The sequence below is a fragment of the Diprion similis genome, chromosome 8, assembly GCF_021155765.1.
Source record: "Diprion similis isolate iyDipSimi1 chromosome 8, iyDipSimi1.1, whole genome shotgun sequence".
Classification (NCBI taxonomy): domain Eukaryota; kingdom Metazoa; phylum Arthropoda; class Insecta; order Hymenoptera; family Diprionidae; genus Diprion; species Diprion similis.
In genome coordinates, this window is record NC_060112.1 from 15132330 (window position 1) to 15144746 (window position 12417).

The 12417-nt window shown below is 36.4% G+C and overlaps 1 protein-coding gene across 6 annotated transcripts in view; it reads left to right on the forward strand.

The window, feature by feature from the left end:
* The window catches only part of LOC124409202 (synaptotagmin-7), a 165474-nt gene extending 158034 nt beyond the window's left edge, over positions 1-7440 (forward strand). For all 6 annotated transcript variants that reach the window (XM_046886659.1, XM_046886660.1, XM_046886657.1 and 3 more), the window contains 5 exons: positions 3151-3298; positions 3808-3917; positions 5104-5272; positions 5642-5854; positions 6206-7440. In XM_046886659.1, coding sequence (XP_046742615.1) covers positions 3151-3298; positions 3808-3917; positions 5104-5272; positions 5642-5854; positions 6206-6306 — 741 coding nt within the window. In that variant the 3' untranslated portion in view covers positions 6307-7440. The remainder of the gene's footprint in view (positions 1-3150; positions 3299-3807; positions 3918-5103; positions 5273-5641; positions 5855-6205) is intronic.
* The last annotated feature ends 4977 nt before the right edge of the window (positions 7441-12417 follow it).

Here is a 12417-nt window from a genome sequence, read left to right on the forward strand (position 1 = left end):
GACTTCATATTTGGAAGAATCGGACATTTTTTGTACAAAAAATACATTGGTTCATGTCTTCTTTCTGATAACAGAGAGTGATAAAAATTTGAAGACTAAAGGTTCAATTCAAAATCGTGATGAAATTTATAAATGTGTCTCTCGTAAACGGTAAGAGCTAAGAGCTTTAAAATCGTGGGATTCGCATATCTTAGTGTACGTGAAATTTCTGGCGATTTGCAAATTTTCACGCTATAAAGTTGAGAGAAAATCGGTGGATCGGTCCATATTGTTCAGTGATTCGGTCGGCTTGAATTATTACTATTTGATTTTATTCAATCTAGAAGCTTTTGTGTTATTGAACAAAATGCACATATAGCCGAGGAAAGAAACGCAAAAAAAATACAAATTTCCGCGGGATCTGAAGGTTCCAATTCAAAATGGAACAGCCGTGAAGGTTGCACGCGTTCTGAGAAACACTGGGAGACCCGATCGACCGCTTGGCACAAAATGGGACCCAGGATTCTAGTACCTACTGCGTAATAATTATATAGTGAATAGGTATGTACGTTGCATAACATGATAAACCTGCGGGATCTATCCAAACAGAGTTACTAGAATTATCACAACAATGGTAATTGCCTTACCGTTGTAAGTACCATGGATTATATGGTGTTACAGGGATTGTAAATGGAGCAGACTGCGAGTGGTTCTCCACTCGCACTTCGCACATTTTGCTTAAGTTAACAGATCAATAATATACCTGCAGTGAGAAACACTCTTGTAACTTATACGTTTGTCGTTGTTGTCAATCTATAGCGGAACCGCGTTGATTAGACCAGCGGAATCTTTCTCAATTCTATATTGACTTTTCCTCCAACCTTTTTTCCAACCTTTTTTCCCTCACCCGGACTGTTACACTCGTGACCCTCGATAAGTCATGTAGGTATAATATCTATCGAGTGGGTCAATTCATCTCTAACATTGACAGACTGGGGCGTGGAGATTGGACATGCGGATATACGATGTGCACAAGGGGACGAATTCTTGGTGAATTTATCATTATTATCTTTCAGAACACGGAGTGTAAGGAGGGAGAGAATTCGTTGACATCTTAAGCCGTATATCGCGAGCAGCGCAGCTGTGCTCGGTTGTTCGCCATTTTTCAAAACTATGTCACGTGGGCCGGAAGTCATGAGCATGAGTCGCGGCATAACGACGGCTTCCGTTATAAGTGTATAATTTTTTCCGCAACGCGTGGCATCGTGTATCACAAGACAAAGTTTGGCAAGACTTGACGATTTTTTTTTCCCTTGTTCTTTTTATGCAAAGTCGCAAGAAAGTTTCGGCGGAAGATCGCAATCTCCTCGAGGACTAAGATTGAGAGGTCTTGTAGGTATCCGTACGGCGTGAGAAAATACAGTACAGTACAATGTACCCTTCGCGATGAGCTCTATGGATGATGGCAATCAGACAACGTCAGGAGAACAAGCCGGTGGTTGTTCAGAATGGGAAAGAAACTTTTTCCCACTTCCTGTTTCGAAGAAATCCCGGATTGCAAGCCCGAAGGAAAACAGAATACTGGCGCCGTATCCATCAGGAATAGAAACTCGTTTCTACATCGTTCCTTAACTTCTCCAAGGAAGTAAGAATGTACATATGCGTACAACTATCCACCGTTAGAAAAGTTAGAGCTGCTTTATATAGAAGTTACCTATGTACACACCCAACAGCAGCAGCAGCATCAGCAGCATCAAGATGAACTTGTTTGCTAGGGCATAGAGAGGAATCACAAAGAAGAGCAACTAATCCTGAATGAAATCCTTCGTCGTGAAGATACATGAACGGGTTTTTTCCGTTTTATACGACCGTAGTACCGCGAGTCTTTGAAAAGGGTGCGTTAAAAATGCGAAACCAACCTATCCCAATACTGGAGTGCAAGTATTATATATACGTCACTGCGGTACAAGGGAAAAAAGTTATTCGGTAGGATGAGAGAAATGTTTAAAGAAAATGAAACAGAACTAAGAAATGAACCGTAAATACAAATTTCTGGAGAAATTCAACAACGTTCACGATGGCGTACGCCTTTTTACGCAACACCTGTCTTCGATTTAATTAGGCAGCATCAAACTGTTTGATTTTCCGCCAAAGTGGCCTACATAAATAGAGGAACCGAAGAAATATTGCAAAATTGCTCCCACGCACAACACGTTTATCATGTTGATCAGCATAAAGCTGAAAGATACCTAGAAATTTTCCTTATCATAACATTTTTCACGCCTTGAATTTCACTGCAATTCAAGGAAAGTTGTGCCGTACTTGAAAGGAAGAATGTATGACGGGAAATATTTCCATCTGTTGAATTATGCTGTGTATCAGTGAAACGTTATTCATGAAAGGATATAAACGAATGCTATTTTACTCAAACCTTTTACTCACAGGAAGTGCTTTCGATTGAATCCAATATCAGCTACTTCAAAGCATTCGTTGATTTTTATTGGTACCGCGTATAAGGTGCCTCTATAGACCATAGACTTCAAACGAGAAAAATTTCCGCCTCAGAAATTCGCAACCACGAATTTAATGTAATGATTAGCCCTGTAACGAGTAACGCAGATCGGTTTATTTATCCGAACCAAATATTGAATATCCTGCTTTCCCTGCCACGAAAGAGGATTGACGGCATGATCAATCCAATCGAGATATGCTCAGCATCGAACTTCGGTGAATGTTTCCAGTCCATGAAATTCAGTCGTAAAATATTTTTAATGCCAAACCATGGTTACCTTAAAATAAACGATACACCTACACGGAACAATATCAAATTCTGTCCAAGTTCGTGACAAGAACGAGCAAGTTGTGGCATGCTATTAAATTTCGCGAACTCGGTAATTCTGTTCACCATAGCAAGTTCTTATCCGTCTTGAGTCAACGTGCAGAATGTATCAAGGGTATTAATATGGACATGAACGTGTAACCGTTTCGCGAGAGGAAATTGAGTAGTAGCACTGGAAAGTTCTTAGGTAGTACTTGATGTTTCTTTCGCTTAAATTTTATTTCTCACCTCGCATATCTCCGACTCAACCACTGATCCGTACTTTTCGACAGATATTTCCTGAACTCCACGTGACGTAGAAAGTTTAAATTCGATTCACTCACGGGTTTCAGGGTAAAGATCTACCGGCTAAGGACCTATCAGGGACGTCGGACCCCTACGTTAGGGTCACGTTATTGCCGGACAAAAAACACCGTCTGGATACGAAGATCAAAAGAAGAACCCTAAACCCAAAGTGGAACGAAACCTTCTACTTTGAAGGCAAGTATTGGTAATCAATTGCGATTCACTCGATAAGCGATATCCGTGATGCAACACGCCTGTTCGCAGGTCAAAGTCATTCCAACGTTTTTCCTACAGTTTTCTTTCAAACTTAGAATCAGCCGGGCTTGTTTATCCGTGAATTACGTTTCCAAGATCAGGTCTCGTGTGAAACCGTATATGACTCCAATTACTGGCCAACACCAGGGGAGAAGCTCCATAGTAACGACACGACGCGACGGGACATTCGAAACTCGTGATTTCGCAAACGCGTTCTGTGGTCTCAGATTCTCTCCATGCATTTATTCGATACACTGAGCCGCAGAGAACGGCGACAAGAGTAAGGTTCGACTACCAGTTTTTTTAATGAAAAAGAATCTCGTCGCCAGCTAATGAGTTTCGTTTGTCAATTTCCCACGTGATTTCTGGGGAGAAAATCGGAGAGACTCGCAATTTGGTCACATTATTCGATACACGTCTTAACACGTGCTTCGTTATTTCTCCCGCAGGTTTCCCCATACAGAAGCTTCAGAGCAGAGTTCTCCATCTTCACGTATTCGACTACGACCGATTTTCGAGGGATGATTCAATCGGTGAAATGTTTCTTCCCCTGTGCCAGGTAATTTAACGTTATTGTATGTCGTTTTTTCTAGACGTTGAGAAAAAATGCTGGGAAACTTATGTTTCATTCTTTTTCTACCCTAGTATAATAAATGCTCCGGTAGGCGAGTTAATATCCCGCACTTACTCGTGAACAGCGAACACTTATTTACAAACTTGTTCGCGTGATAATCTAGACACAACTTCCGTGTACGCGTTTCAACGCGCAAATCGGAGGAAAAAATTAACGAGCCACAATAACCGTTCGCTAATTTCAGTGCCACATTAAATTGCGCATCCACCTTGCAGGTGTGCGCATATGCAACACTTGTATCCAAGCTACAGATTGATCCAGTAACTAGATAATGTTAAACGGACACGTCCGTGAAATCCTAAACTTTTTTGACGGACATTAGGTCTAAAATATATTGTTACATTTTCATTAAGTAAATATTTTCTTTTATGTTTGAAGTGATTTTAGTCAGAAGGTGTTTTTCGAAAAGCTCTTTGCGTCACAACTATTTTCGTGACAATTTTGAATAATTTCATAGCTTTCCTGTATGTATCGTGGGGGATTAAAAATTGGCATAAAATTTGCAAGCTGATGATTAACTGTCACAATGAACCACTTATTTACGAAAACAAGTGGTTAAAATTTGGTATCGAAATTATTTCCGAAATTCAATTTTTCCACATCATAAAACTTTTTTTTATTGTCAATCTAACCGAATACTATCGATTGCAATTAAATGGCGGAACTTGACAGATTATTATCAGATTGAAAATTGAATTCTAACTTTTGTTCTCTACGCCTCCAGGAAATCTATAGAATTATTTTAAATTTTCATGAGATTTGCTTACTATATCGCAAGGAGCCTTTTGAAAAGCAACAATTTTCGTCATGATTTGAACCAATAACTAGGAACCTACTGATTACAATCAATCTAAACAGGTAGACATCTACATCGTTTAGGGAAGCTTTATTGAGAGTTAAAAATGCACGTCAATTGAAGAAGTTTGGAGTTTCCATAACATGTCACCTAAATTAGTTGGATAAATTCACAATGATCTATTACATTCTGCTGGAATTATATACCTATCAAACTTTTCGCAGCATTTCACTTACTGTTCTAAAAAAATTAATAAATCACTATTTGCAATTGCACACCGTGACGTGGTAAAACTGTGAAATTTTTTGTGGATAGGTGGATCTCTCGGAAAAACCATCGTTTTGGAAAGCACTTAAACCACCGGCGAAGGACAAGTGCGGAGAGCTTCTGTGCTCGTTGTGCTATCATCCCAGCAATTCGATCCTGACGCTCGGTTTGCTTAAAGCAAGAAACCTGAAAGCGAAAGACATCAATGGAAAATCTGGTGAGATTATGCGAACATTAATTTTTCACTAAATTTCATTTTTCACCGGGTAAGCTGCGCTTTATGCAGGCTGAATAACGTATCACGTGATTGATGAACTCCAGGGTTATCCTTGACGCTTCGAAATCTTGATCATGCGTGTGATATATCGATATCAGCTTGAGATAAGAAATTTTCCTCGCAATTACGATGCGCCGCAGCTTTCGACAATACAGGATTAATGGAAGAACACCTGTTCTTACGTGTATAAGAAAGCTCACACGTACATTATGCATCGATTCGTTTCACGGTTCGAAGTGATTGATGACGTTTACTCAGCTGCTGCACGAAGAATTTATTGAACCGTTGGGGTACTGCTTATCTTTTCAGATCCGTACGTGAAAGTGTGGCTTCAGTTCGGCGACAAACGAATGGAAAAGCGCAAGACGCCTATATTCAAGTGCACCTTGAACCCCGTGTTCAACGAGGCTTTCTCCTTCAACGTACCCTGGGAGAAAATACGCGAATGTTCGTTGGTCGTGATGGTCATGGACTTTGACAATATCGGGAGGAACGAACTAATAGGCCGTATTCAGCTAGCGGGTAGGTCCTAGAATAATTATATCCCCTCCACCCGTTCGAAGCCAATTTTCTATACACTATAATTCAGGGTTGCAACCCATTCATGCGTCGGAAAATCGGTACGACAATTTTCTTAAGAAAAGAACTGCTTTCAATTAACGCTTGTGAAATTGAAGCTATTAGCGGATCGGATATGCGGATGAATGAAATATTTCAAGGGAATCTTGCGCTTATACTCAGAGCTTCTGGTATCGTTGATTATCAATTTAGTACCAACCAACCGCAATTTGCGAGTGTTTTAATCAAATACTTATCCAAGATCGTCCAAGCATTAATTGAGCCACCTTAATTACCGCAGACATTCTATTGCAGGTAAGACCGGAAGTGGAGCTACAGAGACAAAGCATTGGCAAGACATGATCACGAAGCCAAGGCAAACGATCGTTCAGTGGCACCGTCTGAAACCCGAATAAGATAAATAGAAAGAGGAGAAAAAATGCTTATTTTCCTGTGACCTTCCGCAGCTCGCTGCAAGTCTAGCGACGACCTACTGCACCCTCCGGGTTCCCTGTCTAGCAACGTACGCACGTTGCGGACAGGCAGCAAAGTTCGAAGACCGGCCGACATCCGGTTCAGGGTTAAGGGTCACGAAAAAGACGAGGATGAGGAGAAGGAGGCGGAGGAGGAGAGGTAGAGAAACGGGGATGAAGCTCATCGAGGCATCGTCGACGTCTTCAACGAACTGCGAAGCTACTTTAAGTTTTACTTTCAGCGTGCCCCGCTTTCCGGTTGTCTGCACGTCCTTTTCAAATATCATGTAATATGATTGACATTTATATGTATATCGAATGGATACCTTATATACCTGCAGAGAAAAAAAAGAAACGCGCGTTTGACGCTACATGACGCCTCAAGCGTTTTCTGAGCAACATTTTACTGACGAAACTTTACATATAATACAGATTAAAATCTAGGATCTACTACTATTGTACGTACATACGTATATTACTAGCAATTCCACAACGAGAAGGATTCAAATCTGTCGCACCTGCGAGCGCATACCTGCGATAAATGACACACAGGCAACTCTGTTGCTAAATATGCTGACTAGAATTGGCATTTTGCGAAAAATATTAAATTATTTAAACGCATATAAATATACATATACAATATATTATATGCATATTGGTGTGTATAGGCATAGCATGTGTTTCAGGAATGCGCTTGTGTAGCGCAATGTCTCTAGCTTATCCCAATTTTATTTTCATATATACAGCATCAGGTGTCAATTGACTGGCCGATTAGAAGTTAGCCTGATTTTGTATTTTGTGTATCCGACGAGTTTTCACAAAATTAATGTAACAGTATTTTGGTAAAGATCTATATGAAATCGATAGACGAAGTGCATGTATGTACTGAAAAAACATGTTCAATTGAAATAGGGTACTCGTAACGCGCGCGTTACTTTTTCAACCTTGACTAGAGACCCGTTTTAAATATAATCACGTTTTTGAAGATTTTTATTTTTACTTCATAGTAATACAGTCTAGTGAAAATTTGAGGAGAAAGAAGGAAATAATAGTAATAAAAATAATAATAATAATGAGAATAATAATATTAACAATAATTCTAACAATAATAATAATAATAATAGTATTAAAAATAAACATAATACTAACAATAATAATAATACATTAATAATACAAAGAAATAAGCTATAGAATATAACAAACGATAGAGAAACTGTACTTCTCGTATATAATATACGTCGAAATTATAGCTGATTGTTGAATTGTTAAGTGAACAAACTGATAACTACGTATTTTCGGTGCTTGCGTGATAGGCAAGATTTCGAAGGAAATTATCTATGTGCCAAGCCAGTGTGGTGATTACTTTTTATTATTATTTTATTTTCATTTTGCTCAGACGATGAATTTGCCCATCTAAGTCTAACGTCGTACAATGACACCCGTATATTTATTAACGATTCCATTATTATTCTGTAGGACTGAAAGATTTATCACATTTCAAACTGTTTCAATCTTTCAGATCTTACTCAAACTAGATTACATGTATGAGCACGACGCTGTAGGAAAGCGACACGTATACAATGTAGGTACATGTATACCTACATTTTAGTACCTACTTATTGAATTACACGTACAGTATAAGTTTGTAATTATAACTTGACATTCCATTGGCATGTCATCTTTTTTTTCACGCTATAGCGCCTGTAAGCAAATCTATAACCGGAGAAAGTAAGATGTAGTAAAATTCCCTAGATACGTGTTGTGAAATTTAGAGCTGATGAATAATTTTTCTTTTACTGATGCATATTGAATCGTTTAATTCGAAATGGATTTATATGTGCATAATATATGTGCCGATTTAAAAATAGCAGGAAAATACAATTTTCGGTGATTATACTTTTATCTCAATTCAATATTCTTATACTTATAAACTGGAAGATATTAAAGTTATTCAAAAATAATTTCTAATGAATATGTAGCTGTAACTTTGATGTGATGTAGTGTTGAATTTTTACAGCGTTCGTTCAATGCACTACTCTTGTAGTACATGATCGTCTTACGCGACCACACATTTTGCCATTTTTCATGCAATTATTTCACAAATAACTTCACCCCGCTAGATTTCTCGACTTTATTTTTACTGTTTCAGTTAATATCATTCTCTTCAAATCAGACAGTCCTATTAGAAAAATTAATTCCGGTTGTTACAGTGTTTATAACAACCAGTTCGATATCATTTTACCAGCTGTTATCCCGGATTATTTTCATAAGTATTACTTCTACTGAACTGCATCGCGATTCAATCGATATTACACGCGATCATAACCAGGAAATGTATTTCTTTTTTAGTAAATTGGAATAACATTTTCCAAAAATAAAATTCTCACCCAAAATCGTATGTAAATTTTTTTCCTCCTATCAAATAATTGAGTGTAAACTGTGAAAGTTTTGGCAGTAAGATGAAACTTTTTCCGTGGATTTAGTTTCGAAAACAACGATTCAGTATAAATCATCCGACCCTATGCAAGTATAATTCCATGCTCTGCAGCTATGAAAGAGTTTCGCGAATAGGTTTTCCAACCAGAGTACTAAGAGTCGGACTAAAGAAAAAGGGGATCCAAGACACGATGTAAAACTGTTTCTAAAGTATCACGTAAGATCCGTGAAAGCTGATTATTGGTAAAAATAGAAGAAGACAAAGTTCGCTAATTGTAAATAATTCTTTACAGATTCTCACAATTTCACAATATACAATTTTTCAATTGGATTGAACAAAAAAAAAAGTTATGTGAGATTTTAAAACGGTAGAGGAAAAGAAAATTCGTTTGCTTTTCAATCAGCAATATTTTTTTCCCATCGGAGACTCACTGTGTAAACGAAAAAGGCTAAAGGAAAAAGGTGGAACTGCAATATAGGTGTACGCGCAAACTGCCACTCTTCGTATAAAAGGATGTGAGAATGTTATTCGTCCTATTTGCAAAGGAGACTCGAGGGCTTTTCCTGGCGCTTATAGTGCAAACGCGCGAGAAAAAGGATACTCGTTCCATATCAATAATAGAAGCCACTGAACAAGCGATATCTAAAAAGATTGAACACAAGATGTCTGTGGGTAAAAAATTAATTCTTTGGCAAAAGGACCGCATAAAAATTATATGATTATAAGATAAGTATTACGAAGTGTGTGCGAGTGAAATTGCTTAATGATTCGCGTACTGTTGTCGTACAGGGCTTGAATTTTTCATTGAACATCGAACCAGTAATAGCTGCAGATCACTGGGACTGAGGATCCTGAAATTAATAATAGCAATTGACAAAGGAAAGATATTTTTGACGGAAATTTTTTATTGAAAAGCAAGATATATTTCGGTGAATTTCAAGTAATAAATTGTGATCGGTGTACCTTATTGAATGCACTGACAATATTATTATACAGTGCATTTGATATATAGTCTGCTGTGGTTGAATGTCTATATAATGTTTACGTATATATGTATGTACATATATATGCATATGTGTATATATATATATATATATATATATATATATATATGTGTGTGTATATACACACACAAAAATGTCTCGATTTGTGATGGATACATATGTATCGTCTGGCAATTTTGCTTACACGTCACCGACACTTGGAACAACACCAATCTGCATACTTTACCCACGTATATCTGATTTAAAGATACTTTCTATGAATTATCAATCGACAATACCGGCATAAAAATATCTGTTGGATCGTTAGTAGATAATATGAGTAGCGTTCACTATTATATCCCGACTACTTAATGGATTGCTTCAACTATGGCAGAACATCCGACTGTATGGTTAGAATATACACGGAAAAATATCTATATATACGTACATAGATACATATGTATATATATGTATATGTATATAGGATGTGGTAGCGATTAGTACTTACGTATATAAAATGGATGGATAATCTATGACACGACATGATATGATATGATATGAAATTAAACGAATGATATGTATGTACATATACATATGTATGTATATGTATACATATATATGTATATTCTATTCTATATTATTGAATAAGTAAATATAAATTACGTAGCACAAAGTTAAATAATATTTGTATGTTGTAGCCTGTATATATATACACACGAGACATATGTCACCCAGTTTAAAGAAAGATTAACTAAAAAAAAAAAAAGAAATAATGATAACATATATATTAGAAGAAAAAAGACGAGCTATAGATTTTTTTTATATGAGCCAGTCGTCTGTGAATGTTTGTATACATATATAATGTATGTATGTATATACATTACATTACAGCTCGTAATACATCGACAGTTTCTGCATATTCTCATTTTATAGTGCTGTAAATGTCGGAGAGATTAAAGAAATTTTCGTGATCAAATGTCGACATTGGAACCTAAGTTTGAAATCGTAATTGATGATAGATTATTTTTTTTCAATACATGATGTATTCGAAGCTTGTACAGTTTTATTATTAAATGGAAATGCAGAAGCTGTGATAAAGCATATAAGTTACAAATAAAAGGGCGAGCCACCTGCAGCCTGTAGCAATTATTATATAATTACATAATATTATACGTTTAATGATAATCATTGTTTTTTCTTCGTGTACGATTATATACTCTCGTGTTTTGCTGAAGATACTGGGCAAAAGTAAAAAATTGCTTGAGTACCTACAGAATTTGAAAAAAGAAATGAAAACAAAAAAAAAAAAAGAGAAGAGAAAAGGTAAAAAGAATACCACACAATACATAATTCGTTACGAATCATTACTTTATGTAACGTTACGGTAAGAAATGTTCGATGTTAAACTTGTTGCGCTTTCTCCATTGCGCAGTATAAGAATATACATATAATGTGCATACATATATACTTATTATACATGTGGAACAGCTAGTTTTTTAAAGCGAAATTTTCAATTGGAAAGAATTCAACGTCACAACGAAACACCTGCTTCTATCACTTTATTTTCAAGCGCCAGATCCTTATTCCAAAGTTATACAGGCAGTTAAAGAAAAGTCACTGCAGTTACATGAATTATACAGCGTCCTGCTATAAGTACACGATAATTTCAATGGGCTGTTTTAAAACGGTGTATATTTCAGTAAAACAAGTATACAATAATTCATAGTGAAGATATTTTTGCTGCGCAATGAACAATCTAGTGAGATGTAGCCATTGTCTGTTTCCGACTTGCTGTGAATAAGTTTACAAATCTAATATACAAAACATTTAGGACATAGGCACAGTAGTATTCTTGCATATACATATACATATACATATATATGTATATATAGAACTATAAATTTTTACAATTTATATATTGTGCCTGTGTCTTATAATTTTCCATCTCTTGACACAACTTGTATCAAATAACAAATCTTTATGCCCCAAGAGGAAACGTTCGGACTTCTTACAAAAATATGTATTTTTATACTTTGATTGAAGATAATTTTTTTATTCTCTCTCCGGTATCACACACTGCACGCTATTTATACGTGGTAAAAAAAGAGATCTTTGCTGTCTTGCATCCTATTAATAGTTGAAGGGATTTTAGACAGAAAGTTGAATAGTGAAGTGCGAAGAAGTTTGCATCGCGAAGATTTGAACGATTTACTGAACTTCGTAATAATGGAAACATAGCGAAGCAATTAGAACCGTATAATTTTCACGTGCATGGTGAACGGTTTTCATATACCATCAGAAAACATGTGAATCACATTGAATATTCAAATTCTAATAAACGACATTCGGTCCAATAATTCTACTCAAATTTTATAACGTCACAATCGATCGATTTATATTATGTTATTCGAGGTTATTACTTATGATACATATAAGTCAGCTACACTGGTTTAGCATTGATTATTGAACACAAATATATAGTCACAAATTCGTAACAATTTTTTCTCTCGGTGTAAAATATGTAAAATGTTGTACACGTCTTATAATATTGCAACGGTGGACTTATTGTTAGTTTGGAAGTGGTATTTGCTGGTAAGATTCGGGGTATGACGAAGCCACTGCACAATAATTATT